This window comes from Lagopus leucura, unplaced genomic scaffold, assembly GCF_019238085.1.
Source record: "Lagopus leucura isolate 7727_CA_CO unplaced genomic scaffold, USGS_WTPT01 109-29_obj-0_obj, whole genome shotgun sequence".
NCBI lineage: Eukaryota > Metazoa > Chordata > Aves > Galliformes > Phasianidae > Lagopus > Lagopus leucura.
Window position 1 is genome coordinate 1 of NW_024963082.1, and position 18523 is coordinate 18523.

General features: G+C 65.0%; 4 protein-coding genes across 6 annotated transcripts in view; 3 read left to right on the plus strand and 1 right to left on the minus strand.

Annotated features, from left to right (window-relative positions):
- Positions 1-289: 289 nt before the first annotated feature.
- On the plus strand, positions 290-12256 carry CAD (carbamoyl-phosphate synthetase 2, aspartate transcarbamylase, and dihydroorotase). 3 transcript variants are annotated; one of them, XM_042891155.1, is made up of 45 exons: positions 290-374; positions 462-601; positions 907-1036; positions 1219-1361; positions 1429-1570; positions 1824-1995; positions 2077-2262; positions 2331-2440; positions 2795-2940; positions 3028-3159; positions 3229-3462; positions 3547-3768; positions 4021-4209; positions 4295-4419; positions 4505-4638; positions 4712-4824; positions 4900-5150; positions 5232-5478; positions 5566-5664; positions 5767-5991; positions 6060-6242; positions 6313-6531; positions 6616-6783; positions 6849-7031; positions 7099-7203; positions 7273-7521; positions 7647-7728; positions 7887-8053; positions 8147-8311; positions 8395-8526; positions 8600-8801; positions 8872-9062; positions 9126-9266; positions 9382-9477; positions 9545-9686; positions 9792-9839; positions 10200-10244; positions 10314-10468; positions 10543-10617; positions 10682-10894; positions 10988-11113; positions 11187-11342; positions 11410-11511; positions 11592-11686; positions 12113-12256. In XM_042891155.1, the coding sequence occupies exons 1-45, from the start codon at positions 290-292 to the stop codon at positions 12213-12215; spliced, it is 6768 nt and encodes a 2255-aa protein (XP_042747089.1). In that variant the 3' UTR covers positions 12216-12256. The 3 variants fall into 3 exon arrangements, with proteins under 3 accessions (XP_042747089.1, XP_042747090.1, XP_042747091.1); XM_042891156.1 differs by lacking the exon at positions 9792-9839; XM_042891157.1 differs by lacking the exons at positions 8147-8311; positions 8395-8526; positions 8600-8801; ... (12 more) ...; positions 11592-11686; positions 12113-12256 and having other exon boundaries at positions 7857-7920.
- A 63-nt stretch (positions 12257-12319) lies between these two features.
- MPV17 (mitochondrial inner membrane protein MPV17) lies at positions 12320-16516 on the plus strand. The gene is made up of 7 exons (XM_042891150.1): positions 12320-12380; positions 14182-14297; positions 14411-14503; positions 14667-14762; positions 15883-15915; positions 16010-16062; positions 16140-16516. Exons 1-7 carry the CDS (start codon positions 12320-12322, stop codon positions 16207-16209), a joined length of 522 nt encoding a protein of 173 aa, XP_042747084.1. The 3' UTR covers positions 16210-16516.
- Positions 16517-17317: 801 nt separating this feature from the next.
- On the plus strand, positions 17318-17629 carry UCN (urocortin). Its single transcript, XM_042891158.1, has one exon. The coding sequence runs from the start codon at positions 17318-17320 to the stop codon at positions 17627-17629; it is 312 nt and encodes a 103-aa protein (XP_042747092.1).
- A 600-nt stretch (positions 17630-18229) lies between these two features.
- Positions 18230-18523, minus strand: part of TRIM54 (tripartite motif containing 54) — a 2945-nt gene continuing 2651 nt past the window's right edge. The window contains exon 10 of the mRNA XM_042891154.1: positions 18230-18349. Within this exon, the coding sequence (XP_042747088.1) occupies positions 18339-18349 (11 nt within the window). The 3' untranslated portion in view covers positions 18230-18338. The remainder of the gene's footprint in view (positions 18350-18523) is intronic.

Genomic DNA, 18523 nt, shown 5'->3' on the forward strand with positions numbered 1-18523 from the left:
TCGGTGTAACAGCAGGTTAAGTTGTTTCTTACCTTTACCTACACAACAGCAGCGCTGTCCCCCCGGCTCCATTCACTCCCTGTCCTGTCCCGCGCTGCTCAATTTTTTTCTGCGCTCTTTTCCCGCCCAGCCGCGCGCTGATTGGTCCGTCTCTCTCGATGCCCCGCCCCCATCGTTTCTGGCCCCGCCCCCCGCGCATCTCCCTCTCTCGGTACCCCGCCCCGCCCCTCCCGCACTCCCCGCGCTCCTCCGCTGCCGCCTCCCGCACTTCCCCGCACGTGGCACCGCCATGGGCCGCCTGGTGCTGCAGGATGGCTCCGTGCTGCGCGGCCGCGCCTTCGGGGCTACCGGCACGGCCGTCAGCGGGGAAGTGGGTGAGTGCGGCGGGACCGGATGCGGGAAGGGTGCGGGATGCGCGGGGACGCGCGCGGATCCCCCGCTCCGCGTTTTTCTCCCCGCAGTGTTCCAGACGGGAGTCGTGGGTTATCCCGAGGCGCTCACCGATCCCTCGTACGCCGCGCAGATCCTGGTGCTCACCTACCCGCTGATGGGCAACTACGGCGTGCCCCGGGAGCGGCCGGGACCCTTCGGGCTCGGCACGGTGAGCGCCGGGCCCCCCGACCCCCGGGGCAGAGTCCTCCTTCCCCGCCCCCCGCGCGGCTCCCGGATGGGAGCGCCCCGCCGTGGGGCCGCGGATGGGGGCGGGGCCGCCGGGGCCGTGGGTTTGTCCGGGCTTCCTTCGGCGCCTGGGGTCGGTGTGGGGATGGGGGAGGCTGGGGGACACCCGGTGTGGCGCGGCGGTGCCGCACTTGTGCTGTGGGGGTCCCCGCCTGGAGGCTCCCCCAGCCCTGCCCCGTGGCTCCGGGGCGAATTCCTAGGCTTTTGGCCACTCTTATCTCCCTGCAGTGGTTCGAGTCCACCAAGATCCACGTGGCTGCCCTGGTAGTGGGCGAATGCTCGGAGACCCCCAGCCACTGGAGCGCTGCCCAATCCCTTGACCAATGGCTCAAGGAGCACAACGTCCCTGGGCTGGAAGGTGGGGCTGGGGGTCAGGGCTGTGGGGTCAGTGCTGGGGGTGGGCAGGGCTGGGGACACCTGGAGGTAGCGAGTTTGGAGCAGAGCTCAACTTGCACTGGGATCTGTGAAGTTGTGCCCAGTGTGTGTGGGGGGTGAAGTTGCTGTGGGACCGTGTGGCTCCACATCAGTTTGCACCCATAGGCGTGGACACCCGTGCCCTCACCAAGAAGATCCGCGAGAAGGGCACACTGCTGGGGAAGCTGCTGCCGGATGAAGCCCCGGAGGAGAGCATCCTCTTCCAGGACCCAAATGAGCGGCACCTGGTGCAGGAGGTGTCCCTGAAGGTACGAGGCAGCTGGGCTCAGGCTGTGGGGTGGCGATGGGCCGGATTCCCACTCACCTTCTCTGTAGGAGCCACGTGTCTTTAACCCCGCTGGATCCCTGCGCATCACCGCTGTGGACTGTGGCCTGAAGCACAACCAAGTGCGGTGCCTCTGTGAGCGGGGGGCTGCCGTCACCGTGGTGCCATGGGACCATCCGCTGGACCCTGCTGGTAGGGGGCTCTGGGGTTGGAGGGTGAATGTGGGGTAGAATCGATGCGGGGGGCCTTAGGGTTTATAAGGGAGGTGTGATGTGGGGATGCTCGCTGTAACCTGATATGGGGCATCATGATGTGCTGTGAGCAATGGGGTCAGTGACCCCTGTGTGATCCCATTTGGGAGCTGTGGGGCTGCAGTCCCCGCTGTGACTCCCTAAAACGGGGAGACCTATGGGATCCCCAGCCTAACATTGCTGTCTGTGTGCAGACTTCGATGGGCTCTTCCTCAGCAATGGCCCCGGGGACCCACGGCTGTGCCAGCAGACAGTGGCCAACCTGCGTGCCGTGCTGACGGCTGACCACCCCAAGCCCATCTTTGGGGTGTGCTTGGGCCACCAGCTGCTGGCCCTGGCCTTGGGCGCTCGCACCTACAAGATGAAGTGAGTGGGGTTCCACCTCTGGGGGGGTCCTGATGTTCAGTTGGATGAGTGACATTCTGTGCCTATCTCCCTGCACCCCAGGTATGGGAACCGTGGGCACAACCAGCCGTGTGTGCACGAGGACACGCAGCGCTGCTTCATCACGGCGCAGAACCACGGCTTTGCGGTGGAGGCAGGCAGCCTGCCTCCTGGCTGGGCACCACTCTTCACCAATGCCAACGATGGCTCCAACGAGGGGCTGGTGCACGAGCACAAACCCTTCTTCAGGTAGGTGCAGGGTCGCCCTGGCGTGGGGCTGGGGATGTGGGTTTGTGTCTCACTTGGTGCCCCTGCAGTGTGCAGTTCCACCCCGAGCACCGTGCTGGCCCAACAGACCTGGAGGGGCTTTTTGATGTCTTTGTGGAGGCGGCGCGGGACCTGCAGAGAGGAGACAACGACAAAACAGGTGGGCATGGGGCTGGGGGAGATATGAGCCTCCCAGAGTTGGGGACGGCTGTGTGCGGGGTGCTGGGCCTGAGGTCAGGGCTTGGGGCTGGGCTGTGTGTGGGATTCTGTACTCAAGGTCCTGGGGCAGGTGGAGATGCTTAGGGCCAGGATTAGTGATTGCTCAGAGCTGTGGTTGATGGGGCTTTGGGCTGCAGTTGGTGCTCAGGGCTAGGGTGCATGAGTGACTGTAGGACTGCATTTGGCGCTGGGGCACTCTGCTGTGTCTGCAGCCACTGTGCTGGGTGCTGTGCGAGGCTGTGGGGCTGTGCACAGGACCACAGCATCCCTGTCCCATCCCATCCCATCTCTGCAGTGCGACAGCGCCTGCGGGATCTCCTGGTGTACAACGAGGTGCCGGCAGCAGGGCAGGAGGCAGCACGACCCCGCAAGGTGCTGATCCTGGGCTCCGGTGGACTCTCCATCGGGCAGGCAGGCGAATTTGACTACTCAGGGTCACAGGTGAGCATCCCTCAGAGCGCACAGGGACCTCCAAGGCAAACAGGGACCTCCACGTGGAGCTGATATCACTGTCCCCCTGATCTCCAGGCCATCAAAGCGCTTAAAGAGGAGAACATTCAAACGGTGCTCATCAACCCCAACATCGCCACGGTGCAGACCTCCAAAGGGCTGGCAGACAAGGTGTACTTCCTGCCCATCACCCCTGAGTATGTCACCCAGGTGAGTGCTGTGGGGATGGCGGGGGCCACTGTGGGTCTGCAGCTCACTGCCCCGTCCCCCATCCCGTAGGTGATCCGCAACGAGCGCCCCGATGGCGTGCTGCTGACCTTCGGTGGGCAGACAGCCCTCAACTGTGGCGTGGAGCTGACCAAGGGCGGCGTGCTGCAGCGGTACCGCGTGCGTGTGCTGGGCACCCCTGTCGCTTCCATTGAGATGACGGAGGACCGCAAGGTCTTCGTGGAGAAGATGGAGGAAATCGGCGAGCATGTGGCGCCCAGCGAGGCCGCTGCTTCCCTGGAGCAGGTCTGGGGCTGCAGCATGGTGTGGGGCAGGATGGGGGTTGTCCCCAGGGGGTGCCATCCCATGCTCACTCTGTGCTCTCTGCAGGCACAAGCGGCGGCTGAGCGGTTGGGGTACCCGGTGCTGGTGCGCTCAGCGTATGCCCTGGGAGGCCTGGGCTCCGGCTTCGCCTCCAGCCGGGAGGAGCTGGCAGCCCTGGTGAGCCAGGCCTTCACCCACACCTCCCAGGTGCTGGTGGACAAGTCGCTGAAGGGCTGGAAGGAGATTGAGTACGAGGTGGTGCGCGACGCCTACAACAACTGCGTCACGGTACAGCAGCGGTGCTGAGGGGTAGCAGGGTTCCCCAAGACCCTTTTCTTGTGCCAGCACAACTGCTATATGCTGGCACCAAGACCCTACTGTGCCCTCTATGCGCACGGTGCCGCGCTCAGGTCGTGGTGGTGCAGGGAGCTCTGGTGCTGTCTGGGGCAGGGAGAAGGTGGGGACCCCCAGTGAGGCCATCGTGGCGTATGGTGGAATGGGAAGCACAGGTAATGGACAGCCAATGCATCCCTGCCCCAGGTGTGCAACATGGAGAACCTGGACCCGCTGGGCATCCACACGGGCGAGTCCATCGTGGTGGCACCCAGCCAGACTCTCAATGACACCGAGTACTTCATGCTGCGCCACACCGCCATCAAGGTGGTGCAGCACCTGGGCATCGTGGGCGAGTGCAACATCCAGTTCGCCCTGAACCCTGAGTCCGAGCAGGTGGACGCAGCGTGCCCCCCGTGTGCCCTCCTGTGGTGGTGGTGGCGGGGCCCTATCTGTGCTCATGGCGCATTGCTTCTTGCAGTACTACATCATTGAGGTGAACGCACGGCTCTCCCGCAGCTCAGCACTGGCCAGCAAGGCCACAGGCTACCCGCTGGCCTATGTTGCAGCCAAGCTGGCGCTGGGCATCCCGCTGCCTGTCCTCAGGTAATAATGTTGCTGTGGGGGCACGGGGCACACCTTAGCTGTGTTGTGGGTTCCGTGTGCCAACGCTGTCCCACACGCTGTGCAGGAACTCTGTCACCAACTCCACCACCGCCAACTTCGAGCCCAGCCTGGACTACTGCGTGGTGAAGATCCCGCGCTGGGACCTCAGCAAGTTCCTGCGTGTCAGCACCAAGATCGGCAGCTCCATGAAGAGCGTGGGTGAGCGCAGCGGGGCAGAGTGGCGTGGCAAAGGGCAGCCTGTGGGGCTCCGTCCACTCACGGCCTCCCACAGGGGAGGTGATGGCCATCGGCAGGAACTTCGAGGAGGCCTTCCAGAAGGCGCTGCGGATGGTGGATGAGAACTGCGTGGGCTTTGACCACACGGTGAAGCCGGCGTCAGACGTGGTGAGTGCTGGGGCTCAGTATGGCGCGCGGATCAGACGTGAGAGGCTGTGCGCCGCTCACCCCTCGGCCCCCCAGGAGCTGGAGACTCCGACAGACAAGCGCATCTTTGTGCTGGCGGCCGCGCTGCGCGCTGGGTATTCCATCGAGCGCCTCTATGAACTGACCAAGATCGACCGCTGGTTCCTGCACAAGATGAAGAACATCACTGACCACGCGGCGCGGCTGGAGGCGTTCCGCGGCGAGCAGAGCACCATGCCGCCTGCTGTTCTGCGCCGCGCCAAGCAGCTCGGCTTCTCTGACAAGCAGGTGGCCCTGGCTGTGCTCAGGTGAGGGGAGGAGCGGTCCCCACCCTGCTGCTGCTGCTGCTGCTGCTGCCCCACGGCCGGCGCTCACCCTCCTCCTTGCAGCACCGAGCTGGCCGTGCGGAAGATGCGGCGTGACCTGGGCATCCTGCCGGTGGTGAAGCAGATCGACACGGTGGCAGCCGAATGGCCGGCGCAGACCAACTACCTCTACCTGACCTACAACGGTGCCGAACATGACCTGCCTTTCCGCCAGCCCCACGTTATGGTCATCGGCTCTGGCGTTTACCGCATCGGCAGCTCCGTCGAGTTCGACTGGTGCGCTGTCGGCTGCATCCAGGAGCTGCGCAAGGTGGGCTGGGGTTGGTGGGACGCAGGGAAGTGGGGAGGAATGGGGCTGGGGGTGTCCCTGGCCTCACCTCACTGCTCTGCCCTACAGATGGGCTTCAAGACCATTATGGTGAATTACAACCCTGAAACTGTGAGCACTGACTATGACATGTGTGACCGCCTCTACTTTGACGAGATCTCCTTTGAGGTGAGCGGGTGAGGGCTGCGTGCCGCAGGGCAGGAAGCCTCGGAAGCTGCCCCAAAGGGATGGGGGCTGCGTGGCCCCCTCCCAGCTGGCCCCATGCCACAGGTGGTGATGGACATCTACGAACTGGAGAATCCTGAGGGTGTCATCCTGTCAATGGGTGGCCAGCTGCCCAACAACATCGCCATGGCGCTGCACCGGCAGCAGTGCCGCATCCTGGGCACCTCCCCTGAGGCCATTGACTCAGCCGAGAATCGCTTCAAGTTCTCGCGCCTGCTGGACACCATTGGCATCAGCCAGCCGCTCTGGAAGGAGCTCTCTGACATGGAGGTGGGTGCAAGGCTGCCCCAGGGCTGTGCCCCCCAACACCACCCACTGAGCTGTGTGTCTCCCCACAGTCGGCCAAGCACTTCTGCTGCACGGTGGGCTACCCCTGCGTGGTGCGACCCTCCTACGTGCTGAGCGGCGCTGCCATGAACGTTGCCTACTCAGACAGTGACCTGGAGAAGTTCCTTAGCAACGCCGTGGCCGTGTCCAAGGAGCAGCCTGTTGTCATCTCCAAGTTCATTCAGGAGGCCAAGGTTGGATGTCATTCCTGCGCTGCGCCAGAGCTGTGGCAGGATGGAGCTGTGACAGTGTGCCTGCTCACAGGAGATCGACGTGGATGCAGTGGCCTGTGATGGCGTGGTGGTGGCCATTGCCATCTCTGAGCACGTAGAGAATGCTGGAGTGCACTCGGGCGATGCCACGCTGGTGACCCCCCCACAAGACATCACGCCCAAGACGCTGGAGCGCATCAAGGCCATCGTGCATGCTATTGGGCAGGAGCTGCAGGTCACCGGGCCCTTCAACCTGCAGCTTATCGCCAAGGTACTGAGGAGGGCAGAGCCATGCTGGGAGGCACTGAGCACCCTGCAGCTTCAGGACGTGCCTCACACCATCCCCTCTCTGTAGGATGACCAGCTGAAGGTGATTGAGTGCAACGTGCGTGTGTCACGCTCCTTCCCTTTCGTCTCCAAGACGCTGGGAGTGGACCTGGTGGCCCTGGCCAGCCAGGTGATCATGGGTGAGGATGTGCAGCCCGTAGGGCTGATGACAGGCACGGGCATCGTCGGTGTCAAGGTGAGCTGGAGCCAGCAGTGGGGTGGGGGCTGTGTTGGGTGGCCGCTGATCCTCTGTGCCCGCAGGTGCCGCAGTTCTCCTTCTCACGCCTGGCGGGTGCTGACGTGGTGCTGGGTGTGGAGATGACGAGCACGGGTGAGGTGGCGTGCTTCGGAGAGAACCGCTGCGAGGCGTACCTCAAGGCCATGCTCAGCACCGGTTTCAAGATCCCCAAGAAGAACATCCTGCTTACCATCGGCAGCTACAAGGTGTGTGGGGTGCCGGCGGTGGGTCGGGTACCCCAAATACACTTTGACCCCTGCGGTGCTGTTGCAGAACAAGAGCGAGCTGCTGCCCACTGTGCGGACCCTGGAGAGCCTTGGCTACAATCTGTATGCTAGCCTTGGCACTGCTGACTTCTATACTGAGCATGGCATCAAGGTGGGAGCTCAGGGTTTGGTGGGGAGCTCAGTGGTGCCGGCAGGAGTGTTAACAATGGCATTGCCACAGGTGATGGCAGTGGATTGGCACTTTGAGGAGGCCGACAACACTGAAGCAGGTGCCCGTGAGACACAGCGCAGCATCCTGGACTACCTGGCAGAGAACCACTTTGAGATGGTCATCAACCTCTCCATGCGTAACTCTGGGGGTCGCCGGCTCTCCTCCTTTGTCACCAAGGGTTACCGTACGCGGCGCCTGGCTGTTGACTACTCCGTGCCACTCATCATTGACATCAAATGCACCAAACTCTTCGTAGAGGTGGGATGGGCACGGCGTGGAGAGCTCCACTGGGTGATGTTGTGGGGTCTGGGCAGGCATCCTCCTGGCCCTGCCTCGTTCGCCCATGGTGGATGTGCCCAGCCTGATGATGCTTGTGCCTGCAGGCACTGGGCCAGATTGGAGCTGCCCCGCCGCTCAAAATGCACGTGGACTGCATGACATCCCAGAAACTGATCCGCCTGCCAGGTTTGAGGGCTGGGGTTGACGTGAGGCTGGGGTTGTGCCCCACGGAGCAGCCATGGGATCAGAGATGTTCCACTGTGCTGCCTCCTCTCCGTGTCCACCGTATCCCCATGCCCTACCTGCTTCCCCAGTGCTCCCACACTGATGCTCGCTGTTCCCAGGGCTGATCGATGTCCATGTGCACCTGCGTGAGCCAGGTGCCACACACAAGGAGGACTTCTCCTCGGGCACTGCAGCTGCCCTGGCCGGGGGCATCACCATGGTGTGTGCCATGCCCAACACCAGCCCCGCCATCACCGACGCCACCTCCTTCGCCCTGGCGCAGAAGGTGAGTGGGGAGCTGGCGTGTCCATGTCCCCTTCCCATGAAGCCTGCAGGTCAGCCTCTGCCCTGCTGAGCCCACTGCCTCTCATCCCCGCAGCTGGCTGAGGCCGGGGCGCGCTGTGACTTCGCCCTGTTCCTGGGTGCATCGGCGGAGAACGCGGGCTCACTGGGTGCGCTGGCTGCAGCAGCAGCAGGGCTGAAGCTGTACCTCAACGACACCTTCACCAGCCTGCGTATGGATGATGTGTCGCTGTGGATGGAGGTGAGCTGCTGCGGGGGGGGGGGGGAGGAATTGCAGAGGGGCTCGGTGTTGGCTCCAGCACCCATCGTTTCGTGTCCCCACAGCACTTCCAGCAGTGGCCACGGCATTTGCCCATCGTGGCCCATGCGGAGGGGCAGACGGTGGCTGCTGTCCTGATGGTGGCACAGCTGCACCAGCGCCCCGTGCACATCTGCCACGTGGCACGCAGGGAGGAGGTGAGCAGAGGGCTGGGACCCCCTCCCATGGTGAGGCAAGTTGGGGGTCTGCCCCTCACCGTGTCCCCTCCAGATCCTCCTCATCAAGGCAGCCAAGCAGAAGGGGATCCCGGTGACGTGCGAGGTGGCCCCACACCACCTCTTCCTGTGCCAAGATGACCTGGGGCGCCTTGGGGAGGGCTGTGGTGCTGTACGCCCAGCACTGGGCACCTCCCAGGACCTGGAGGCCCTCTGGGAGAACATGGACACCATCGACTGCTTTGCCACTGACCACGGTGTGCGCTCGTGGGCACAGGGCAGAGATGAGCGGGGCCAAGCACTATGGTAACATTCTCCACCCTGCAGCTCCCCACACACTGGAGGAGAAGCAGGGCCCCAAGCCACCCCCTGGCTTCCCTGGGCTGGAGACCATGCTGCCTTTGCTGCTGACTGCTGTCTCTGAGGGACGGCTGACGGTGGAGGATATCATCCTGCGCCTCTACGAGAACCCCCGCAAGATCTTTGGGCTGCCGGCGCAGGAGGACACCTATGTGGAGGTGGGTCACTGTTCCACTGCTCACCCCACAGCCGGCCCCAGACTCTGACCACTCTCCCTGCAGGTGGACTTGGAGCAAGAGTGGGTCATCCCTGAGCGCACTGCATTCTCCAAGGCACAATGGACACCTTTTGAAGGCAGGAATGTGAAGGGGACAGTGCGCAGGGTGGTTCTGCGCGGGGAGGTCGCCTACATTGATGGGCAGGTGGGAACCAAATGCCACTCCCTGTGCTGCTCCCCTACATGCAGTGGTCCCCGAGCACCAACTCCCCTCAGCTAGGGGTCTCTGAGCCCTGATCGCCCTCTGTCTGTGGCTACAGGTCCTGGTGCCCCCCGGCTACGGGCAGGATGTGAGGAAGTGGCCCATGGGAGCTGTGCTGGCACCGCTCGTGCCCCCCACCAAGGAGATTGTGAAGGTAATGGGGTGCAGGGTGCCAGGGGGGCACAACCTGTGCCCTGCTCCAGCTTATCCCCTCTCTGCAGACCCCTGAGCGGCCCCGGCACGCAGCGGTGGGTGAGACGCTGCGCAGCCGAGCCTCCAGCCCGCGCCGCGCCGGCCCCGTGCCCGAGGGCCGCTTCCACCTCCCGCCCCGCATCCACCGCGCCTCTGACCCTGGTCTGCCAGGTGAGGGGGGCACAGCACGGCGCAGGGGGACAGCGTGCATGTGGCCGTGTGGGAGCCGTGTCGGGGCCGGGTGCCGCGCTGACCCTGCCCTTGTGTCCCGTTCAGCGTTCCAGAGGCTGGGAGCTGCGCACCGCCCGGGCGCCCGAGGCACCGGTAATGTTGGGGGGGACTCACTCAGCCCCGCGTTATGGCACTATAAGCGCAGCCGATGAGTGCAGCCCCCCCCAGGTGCCGGGCCAGCCCCGGGCCCCCCTTTGTGAGGGGCTGAGACCTTGGGACGGAGCACAGCGGTGCTCCCCTCCCGCTCAGCCCCAGCCCGCCCGGCACCTCGGGGCCCTGTGCCTCCCAGGATCAGGGCTGCGTCCCATTGGGTTCCACGGGGTGCATGTGGGGCACAGCGTGGGGGCTTGACCCAGCTCGTTTTGGGGCAAGCATCACTGTAGCGTCGCGCCTGAGGTGCTGAGGGTGCCGGGAGCTCTGTGCTCTAACACTGCCTTCCCCTTTCATGCTCAGCTGAGGACACACGCGAGAAAGCTGGCAGGAGGATGGCAGAGGCAGGTGAGTACCGGGGGCTGGGAGCTCTGCGTGCTTCCCATGTAGGTTCACTGTGTGCTCCTGGTGCCACAGATGCGACGGCCACTCAGGACAGCCACCCCCACCTGTCGGGCCCCTTCCCACGCCAGGCATCCCCCCAAGGTGTGCCCCACTTCCCCACCTCACCGCTGCTGCACCCCCTGGTCGGGCAGCACATCCTCTCTGTGCGGCAGTTCTCCAAGGAGCAGGTGGGTACCAGGCGGACATGGGGCAGGGGTCTCCATGCTGGGTGGTGCCCTCCCTGAGCCACATTTCCCCACAGATGTCACATCTGTTCAACGTGGCACACACCCTGCGCATGCTGGTGCAGAAGGAGCGCAGTTTGGACATCCTAAAGGTGAGCAGGGAGCAAACGCTGCGTGCCCCACACCCCTCCCTACGCCTGACACCATGTCCTGCAGGGCAAAGTGATGGCATCGATGTTCTACGAGGCGAGCACACGCACCAGCAGCTCCTTTGCGGCCGCCATGTGCCGGCTGGGTGGCTCTGTGGTGTCATTCTCCGAGGCCACCTCCTCAGTGCAGAAGGGCGAGTCGCTAGCCGACTCTGTGCAGACCATGTGCTGCTACGCCGACGTCCTGGTGCTGCGGCACCCCCAGCCTGGAGCTGTGGAGGTGAGCGGGGGGGCTGCTTCCTGCCACGTGGCAATGCCATGCTGCTGTCAGGATACGTGTGGGGATTTCACTCTTGGCCCACTGTGTGCCCAGCTGGCCGCCACACACTGCCGCAAGCCTGTGATTAACGCTGGTGATGGGGTGGGCGAGCACCCGACGCAGGCGCTGCTGGACATCTTCACCATCCGTGAGGAGCTGGGGACTGTCAACGGCATGACGGTGAGATGCTGTATGCCGTGCCGTGGGCTGGTGGGTGCCGTGCCGTGGGTTGTACTGATGACTCTCCCCGCAGATCACCATGGTGGGTGACCTGAAGCACGGGCGCACAGTGCACTCGCTGGCCCGCCTGCTTACGCAGTACCGTGTCCACCTGCGCTACGTCACGCCCCGCGGCCTCGGCATGCCGCCTGACATTGCTGCCTTCGTGGCTTCCAAGGGCATCTCGCAGGTGAGGAATGGAGCTGGGGCTGTGGGGCTGTGCCCAGCCCACGGCCCCACTGATGGTGCTGCCCCAGGAGGAGTTTGGGAGCATTGAGGAGGCGCTGCCCGACACCGATGTGCTCTATATGACCCGCATCCAGCGGGAGCGCTTCGAGAGTGCTGAGGAGTACGAGGCTGTGAGTGCAGGCTGGGGGGAGGGCTGGGGGGAGGGCTGTGAGGGTCATCCCCCCCCTTGCTCAGGGCTGTGGCCCCGCAGTGCTTTGGGCAGTTCATCCTCACGCCACACATCATGACGAGGGCCAAGGAGAAGATGGTGGTGATGCACCCCATGCCCCGTGTCAACGAGATCAGGTGGGATTGAGGGGGGCAGTCTTGTGGTAGGGTTATGGAGTTCTGGAATGGGGGAGGAGTGGTAGGAAGGAAGATAGGGGCTTTGCAGGGGGAGACAAGGGGAGGCAAGGGTTGGATGCTGTCCAGGTGAGGAGGAATGGGATCCTGGAGGGGGGTGCAACCAGCTGGTGGGGTCCTTGGGGCAGCGGGGCATTAGGGCTGGGTTGGGGGGGAACGGGGAAAGGTCTTGTCCCCGTGTGGAGGGAAATGTGAGATGACGGGGTAAATGGGGTCTGAGTGTGGGGGCCTGGGGAGAGGGGATCGCATGCAGCTGGGGTCCTGCGGGCAAACGGCGGGAATAAGGGGCTGTGAAGGGGAGGAAATGGTTCCCATCCGGGCCCGGGGGGAGGGAGGGGAAAACTCCCCGTACTGACATCACATCCGCAGCGTGGAGGTGGACTCGGACCCGCGCGCCGCGTACTTCCGGCAGGCAGAGCAGGGCATGTACGTGCGGATGGCGCTGCTGGCCACCGTGCTGGGCCGCTACTGACGACAATAAACTGCGACGGGGCGCCGCCTCCATTCAGCAGCTCCTGTGCCGCGCTGGGGTGTGCGTCATCATTCTGCGCCGTGTCACGTGGCCATGCGGGAGGCATGGCGGCGCTGCGGCGGCTCCTGGCGCGGCGGCCCGGGGCCGTGCAGGCGCTGACCGCCGGTAAGGGCCCGGCCCGCCCTCCTCTGCACCGCACGACGACTCCGTGGGCCGGGGGGTGCTGGTAGTGGTGGGGCCTTGGGGATGGGAGGAGCTGTAGGGGCTTTGGGCCTGTTCGGCCCCGGCGCCTGGGCCTGCAGAGGACTTTCCCCGGCGGCCGCCCCGGGCTCCGTGGGCCGCTCCTTGGTCCGTTCCGTTTCCTTTGGGACCCCTCCGTGTCCGGGACGGGCGATGCCACGAGTCCAGAGGCCCCTACCCCTTTTCGGGTGGATCCCCGCATGTAGCCCTGAGCCGACTGAAATGCACCTTCCCGGAAGGGGGGGTTGGGGAATGGGAGCGCCTCCAGTATCCTCTGCCCATCCCCCCCCCCCCAATCCCCGTGGGGTGACGGCACCGGCTCTGCTGCCAGCCGCTGCTGGGGGTGGTGCCAGGTGCTGGGGCTGTGCCAGGCCACCTCACTGTTCCCTTTGTTATTTTTATCTCCTCTGATGGAATTCACTGCCTGGCACCCGCTGTGGGGTTGTGCCGCCACGATGTTCCTCTGTGTCCTGGAGGGGGGCCAGGCAGAGCTGGGGGGCCCTCGCGCTGAGCACACACTGCAGTTTGAGACTTGCTCTGGGCTCCCTCTCACTGTTGCTTCTCACTACTGGAGCTGACTCTTTTGCAGTGGGGGGCAGCCCCTGGACTGACTGTGGGAGTGCGCAGCCCTCGGTGCTGAATGGGATTCAGTGGCCAAGGAGGGGCTCAGTCCTTGTGTCTGGGCACACCTGAAGGACTGCAGCCCCCCACGTTCCAGCCCTGAGCTCCGGTCCCGCTGTGCAGCTGAGATGTTCCCCCAGCACAGATCTGCAGCCGGGGCCAGACTGGGGCCATTTCCTGGCAGCTGCTTGCACTGGGGGCAGCCAGCAGTGGTGAGAGCTGCGGGGCAGCACTTTACCTCCTGCAGCCTGGGCTGGGGTCCAGCATGCCAGCAGAGCCTGAGTCCGGCGGCAGCAGCAGCACGTGCCCACAATGGTGACCTGGTGACCTCTGCCTGGAGTGAGCAGCCCTGCAGCCAGCGAGGCCCACAGGGGCTGCCTACACTGTGCCCTACTTAGGCTTGAGTGCGCTCCAGGGCCCTTGGCTGCAGCGCGCGGGAGCGGTAGACTAAGCAAGCAGGGCCTGGGAGGACTGGGGGGGACACAGCAGTGAGCTCATCCTTGGTTATGGGTTAGAGTCGGGTCACTGTCACCAGACCCTCCTGGGCCACCTCAGCTGCACAGTCTGGCCCTTGCCTGTCAGAGTGGGTCATGCTGGGGGTTGCATCCTCCTGTGGATGCATTCAGGCTGGGGATGCCTGGTGCACAGTGCTGTGGCTGTGACCTTAGGCTGGAGTCTGCTCTGTGAGGGACTGATATGGGGGGTGCTCCAAGTTCTCAAGAAGGGAGCAGAAGCATGAGGGCTGGAGCACTGCCTGGGAACCAGAGTGCTGGGAGTGAGCGTGGAACCCACAAGGGCTGGGGCACAGAGTGCCGAGCCAAGGGAGTTGCGTCGAAGAGGTCGGGAGGGCAGAACGAGGAGGGGGCTGCCAAAGACCTGCTGAGCTGCGCCCCACCGAGGGCGTGGGCACGCAGCTAAATCCTGCACACTGATATGGAAACACTGCTCTGAGCTGTGCCAGAGGCCAGGAGGAACCAGGAGCGGTCCTGGCACCGAGCGAGGAACGGCACAACTGGGGATCAGCTACTCGTGAGGCTGGGGGCTGTGCTTGGGCAGAACCCACACCCCATGACCGCTGCCCTCCTGAGCTCCAGGCCGGTTTCAGGGGCACTGATGGGAGCCGGCGATGTGATCGCACAGCAGCTGGTGGAGCAGCGCGGGCTGCACGGGCATCACAGCCAACGCACCCTGAAAATGACAGCCATCGGCTTCTGCTTTGTGGTGAGTGCTGATGTGGGGGGCACACGTGCCAAGCTGTGGTGTGGGCAGGTGGCTGCCCAGTTCTGTGGGCTCCCCACGGCCCAGGCACCGCGCTCAGCACGCAGCTCTCGCAGGGCCCCGTTGTGGGCAGCTGGTACAGGATCCTGGACCGGCTCATCCCAGGGGCCACGAAAGCCGTGGCTGTAAAGAAGATGATGCTGGACCAGGTCAGTGCCACATGGTGTGGGGATGGGGAGGCAGGACGGTGCTGCCTCCTTCCTGCGACTGCTCGCGGGTGCTCCCAGATTTGCAGGCCCCATCCCTGCAGCTGTGTGCTGTGGGCTCCGGGCACTGCAGGGTCTCAGCCAGGGTCCTGCTGCTCTCTTGCAGGGTGCCTTTGCACCGTGTTTCCTTGGCTGCTTCCTTGCCATCACTGGGGTGGTGAACGGGCTGTCGGTGGAGCAGAACTGGGCCAAGATCCGGCAGGTGCGTGCCTTCTCCAAGGGCGGCTTGGGCTGTTGAGGCCAGGATGCCCACTTGGCTCTAACATTCGTGGTGCTGGCTTTGCCCCTGACCTCTCCGCTCCCTCCTGCCCTCGTGGCTGTTGTGTCCCCAGCCCAGAGCCAGCTGCTGCTGCTGCCCCACTGCTGGGGTGAGGTGTTGATGGCTATGGGACACAGAGCAGCCACTGCAGGGCCAGACCCAGGTCGATGCTTGGTGCAGCATCTTACAGGAGGTGACGAGTGCGGAAGTGGGACATGCTGTGGGGTCCCACATGGGCTGGATGCGGTGCCCCCAACTCACTGTATGCCACGTGTCCCCTCTCCTGGCCACGTCTCAGAGCCATTACCGAGATGGTTCCCATTAGCAGCGATTGCTGGAACCCAGCGCAGGCGCTGAGTCAGCGCAACCGGAGGGTGACTCACCAGGGAGCGGGTGCCCACCCTCCATGGGACGCAGCATGAGGGGACGAAGGGTGCTCACTCATCTGTCGGGGTGCAGCATACGGTGCCTCAGGGCTGTGGGCGAGATCCCCACTCTGCAGGCTGTAACTGGAACGGGGTGCTCCAGGTGGGCTGCGAGCCCCAGGCTCTGCTCTGGGGACACCTTCACCCCTACTTGGGGCACATCTGCCTCTCCCCACGTAGAGGGAGCGTCACAGCACATCCATCACCCCAGCGCTTGCTCTCCTCGTTCTGGGCCGCCGGCCAGTGCCGGGATGAGGCTGGATCCTGGCTGAGTCACAGCCAGGCTGGGCAAGGGGACAGGTGGCATGCTGTGCTCCCCCCTTGTCCCTGACATCTGTGACCCTGGGGGTCTGCACCAATGCTGGTGGCAGGAGCTGTGCCCCAGACCTGATGCAGGGATTCTGGCTGCCTTCCGCTCCCACGCTGTCACCACTCTCAGCCCTACATGGGCACATCCCCGGGTAGGGGAAGTGGCACCTGCCCTATGCCCAGCTTGGGGGGGCTGCAGTCCCTGCCTGCTGTGTGCTGGGTCACAGCTGTACCTGCACTGCTCTTCTGCTCTCAACTGTGCTGCACTGTGTGTGGGGTGGTGTGGTTGTGGGGCTGCTCCCTGCTCTCATGGCCTCTACCTTCCCCAGGACTACGTAGATGCGCTGCTCACCAACTACTGTGTAAGTGCTGAGGATGGAATCCTCGGTTGGATTCCCCGATCCCGTGGCACAGAGCTGCCTGTGACCCCTCATATCGCTCCTCCCCTCTGCCCAGATTTGGCCGCCGGTGCAGATCGCCAACTTCTACTTCGTCCCTCTGGTCCACAGGTAGCAGCACAGCCCCATGGCCACATGGATCCTGTTCCCCATGGCTATGGCTGACCCATCCATCTCTCTGTTCCCAGGTTGGCTGTCGTGCAGTGTGTTGCCATTGTCTGGAACTGCTACCTGTCCTGGAAAGCAAACCGGCTTTGAGGGGGGGGGAGCCATGCTCCAGGTGCCCCCACCCACCACCTCTGGGGGCTTGGCCAGGGAGTGTGTGGGGCTGGAGCACCGTGTGGTCCCCCACAGGGATGCTATGGCAGCAGTGACCCCGTGGGGCTGTGAGACCGCTCTGTCCACGCTCCGTGTCCTGCCTAGCACGTGGGGTGCTCCGTCCTTCCCCAGCCTTGCTGCTGGTTCACACCCCACGTGCGACAGTGCACTACAGTACCTCCACCCAGACTCGTGTCGGGTCCTTCAGGAGCACCCAATAAATGCAGCGCTCCGCTGCCCCTGGTAACGCATGAGTTCTCGGCCCCCTGCCTCCCCGTGGCGTTTTGGGCACGGGGATTCAGCCCTCGTCCCGCCGTTACCCCATCCTCGCCGGGCGCGGTGCCGCGGTGCCGTACCCCCGAGCCGCATGGCACCGCGCTCGCGCTATGAGTCACGCCGTTGGCCACCGCGGCTTCCTCGGGGCCGTCTGCAGCGCTTGGCCGCGGCGTGCGGGACCGGCGCGGTGCCAGGGGGGGTGCGCACCGGGGGAGGGAGGATTGGAGGGGGGACGTCGCGACGGTGCGGGGATACGGCACCCCATCTTCGACGGGAAACGCAGCCCCGACGGCCGCCTCGTCCCGACTGCGCTGCGCCCGGCGCTGCCCTTTCAGCACCACGGAGAGCGGCACCGGGAGAGGGGTGCGGGGTGCGGGCGCGAGCGGTGCGGGGCCGGGCGGGGTGCGGGGTGCGGGGGGTGAACGGGTACCGGAAAGGGTCCCGGAAAGGCCGCTCCCGGTCCCGGTGCGGTTTGGACCCGCCGCTCCCCCCAGCCCCGCACCCCCCGCCCCCGCCCGGTGCGTGCCCGCCGCTGACGTCAGCCCCGCTCCGAGCCCCATATAAAGCCCCGAGCGCGGCTCCGGCTCAGCCCCGCGGGGACGGACGGAGCTCCGCGCAGCGCACGGCGCCCAGAGCTCAGAGCAGCGGTACGGGCGGTGCGGGACGAAGCGGGACGGGGCGGGGCGGGACGGGGGACGCTCGGCCCCGGGGAAGCCCCGTCGGGTGCGGACTCCGCGCTGACCCCCTGCCCCGCAGGTGCGGACGAGCCGAAATGCGGCGGGCGCTGCTCACCGTTCTGCTGCTGCTGTGCCGCCCGTTCCCCGCCGCCCCCCGCCCCGCCCGCCCCGACGGCCCCGACGGTCCCGACGGCCCCGGTTCGGGGATCCCCGCGGCGGAGGGGAGGTCCGAAACACTGTGGCCGCCGCTGCCCGCGGAGCCGTGGAGGGCGAGGAGGGACGACCCGCCGCTTTCCATCGACCTCACGTTCCATCTTCTGCGGCACCTCCTGCTGCTCGCCCGCGCACAGAGCGAGCGCGCCCGCGCCGACACCAACCGCCGCATCCTCGACGCCGTGGGACGCTGAGCCCCGCGCCGGCACCGCACCGCGCCGGGACCGATCCGATGGGTGCGCGGCTGCGGGACTGCCCCTCGGGACGGCTCCGCTCCGATTTTGTAATAAAACGCTGTAGAAAAGCCGTAGTGTGGACTCGCATGCGGGACATCGTTTCCATCTGCGCCGCATCCCCAACTTCGGATATTGGTAAGACCCTCCCCGAGCCCCCCCGATCCAGGCTGAGTGGCCCCGATTGTGCCCCTATCCCCATCCAGCAGCCATCACTGCCCTCCATCCCCTTCTGCTGCTGAAGGCCGCAAGCCGAGCTGGGATCCGTGGGGCACAGAGACACGCGGTCCCTGTCCCCGTGCATCAGCGGTGACGTGGGGTGGCTGACGTGGTGCGGTGCGGCAGCGGGGTGGGGGCACGGGCCGTGACCCACCGGTAATTGCAGTGCTGTGTGCTCAGCCCGGCGCTGTTTGCTCGGTGCACCCAGGGGACGGTGCTGCCAGACAGCGCTGTGGGGGTGGCAGACGTGGGTGCTCCCCCCAGACACGGGGCTGCAGGCGGAGCGCAAAGCCCTGGGGCGAGGGGCACCCAACTCATCCCCACACACCACACCTCACAGTGTCCTCTGCATTGGTTTAATGAGGGCTGACGGCAGCTCCACCATGTGGGGCTCGTAGCAGTCGTAGGGCTGTAGGGTTTGTTGATGCCAACGTTGTGCTGTGAATCCAGCTCAGTGCTGACCTGCACCGGACATTGGCCTCAGCACTGTGATCAGCACAAAGTCCCCCTCCCATCTCATCCTCATCCCCATCTCATCCCCATCCCCAACCCCATCCCCATTCCATTCCCATCCCCATCATATCCCCATCCCATCCCTATCCTACCCCCATCCTCACTCCATCCCTCTCCCCATCC

What these genes read in the sequence shown, in the direction of transcription:
- CAD (XM_042891155.1), top strand. Translation starts at nt 290, where the DNA reads ATGGGCCGCCTGGTGCTGCAGGATGGCTCCGTGCTGCGCGGCCGCGCC. An exon ending in AGGAGACAACGACAAAACAG is followed by an intron (nt 2,441 to 2,794) that starts GTGGGCATGGGG and finishes CCATCTCTGCAG; the next exon opens with TGCGACAGCGCCTGCGGGAT. An exon ending in CCACCAAGGAGATTGTGAAG is followed by an intron (nt 9,478 to 9,544) that starts GTAATGGGGTGC and finishes CCCTCTCTGCAG; the next exon opens with ACCCCTGAGCGGCCCCGGCA.
- MPV17 (XM_042891150.1), top strand. Translation starts at nt 12,320, where the DNA reads ATGGCGGCGCTGCGGCGGCTCCTGGCGCGGCGGCCCGGGGCCGTGCAG. An exon ending in AGAAGATGATGCTGGACCAG is followed by an intron (nt 14,504 to 14,666) that starts GTCAGTGCCACA and finishes GCTCTCTTGCAG; the next exon opens with GGTGCCTTTGCACCGTGTTT. An exon ending in ACTGGGCCAAGATCCGGCAG is followed by an intron (nt 14,763 to 15,882) that starts GTGCGTGCCTTC and finishes TACCTTCCCCAG; the next exon opens with GACTACGTAGATGCGCTGCT.
- UCN (XM_042891158.1), top strand. Translation starts at nt 17,318, where the DNA reads ATGCGGCGGGCGCTGCTCACCGTTCTGCTGCTGCTGTGCCGCCCGTTC.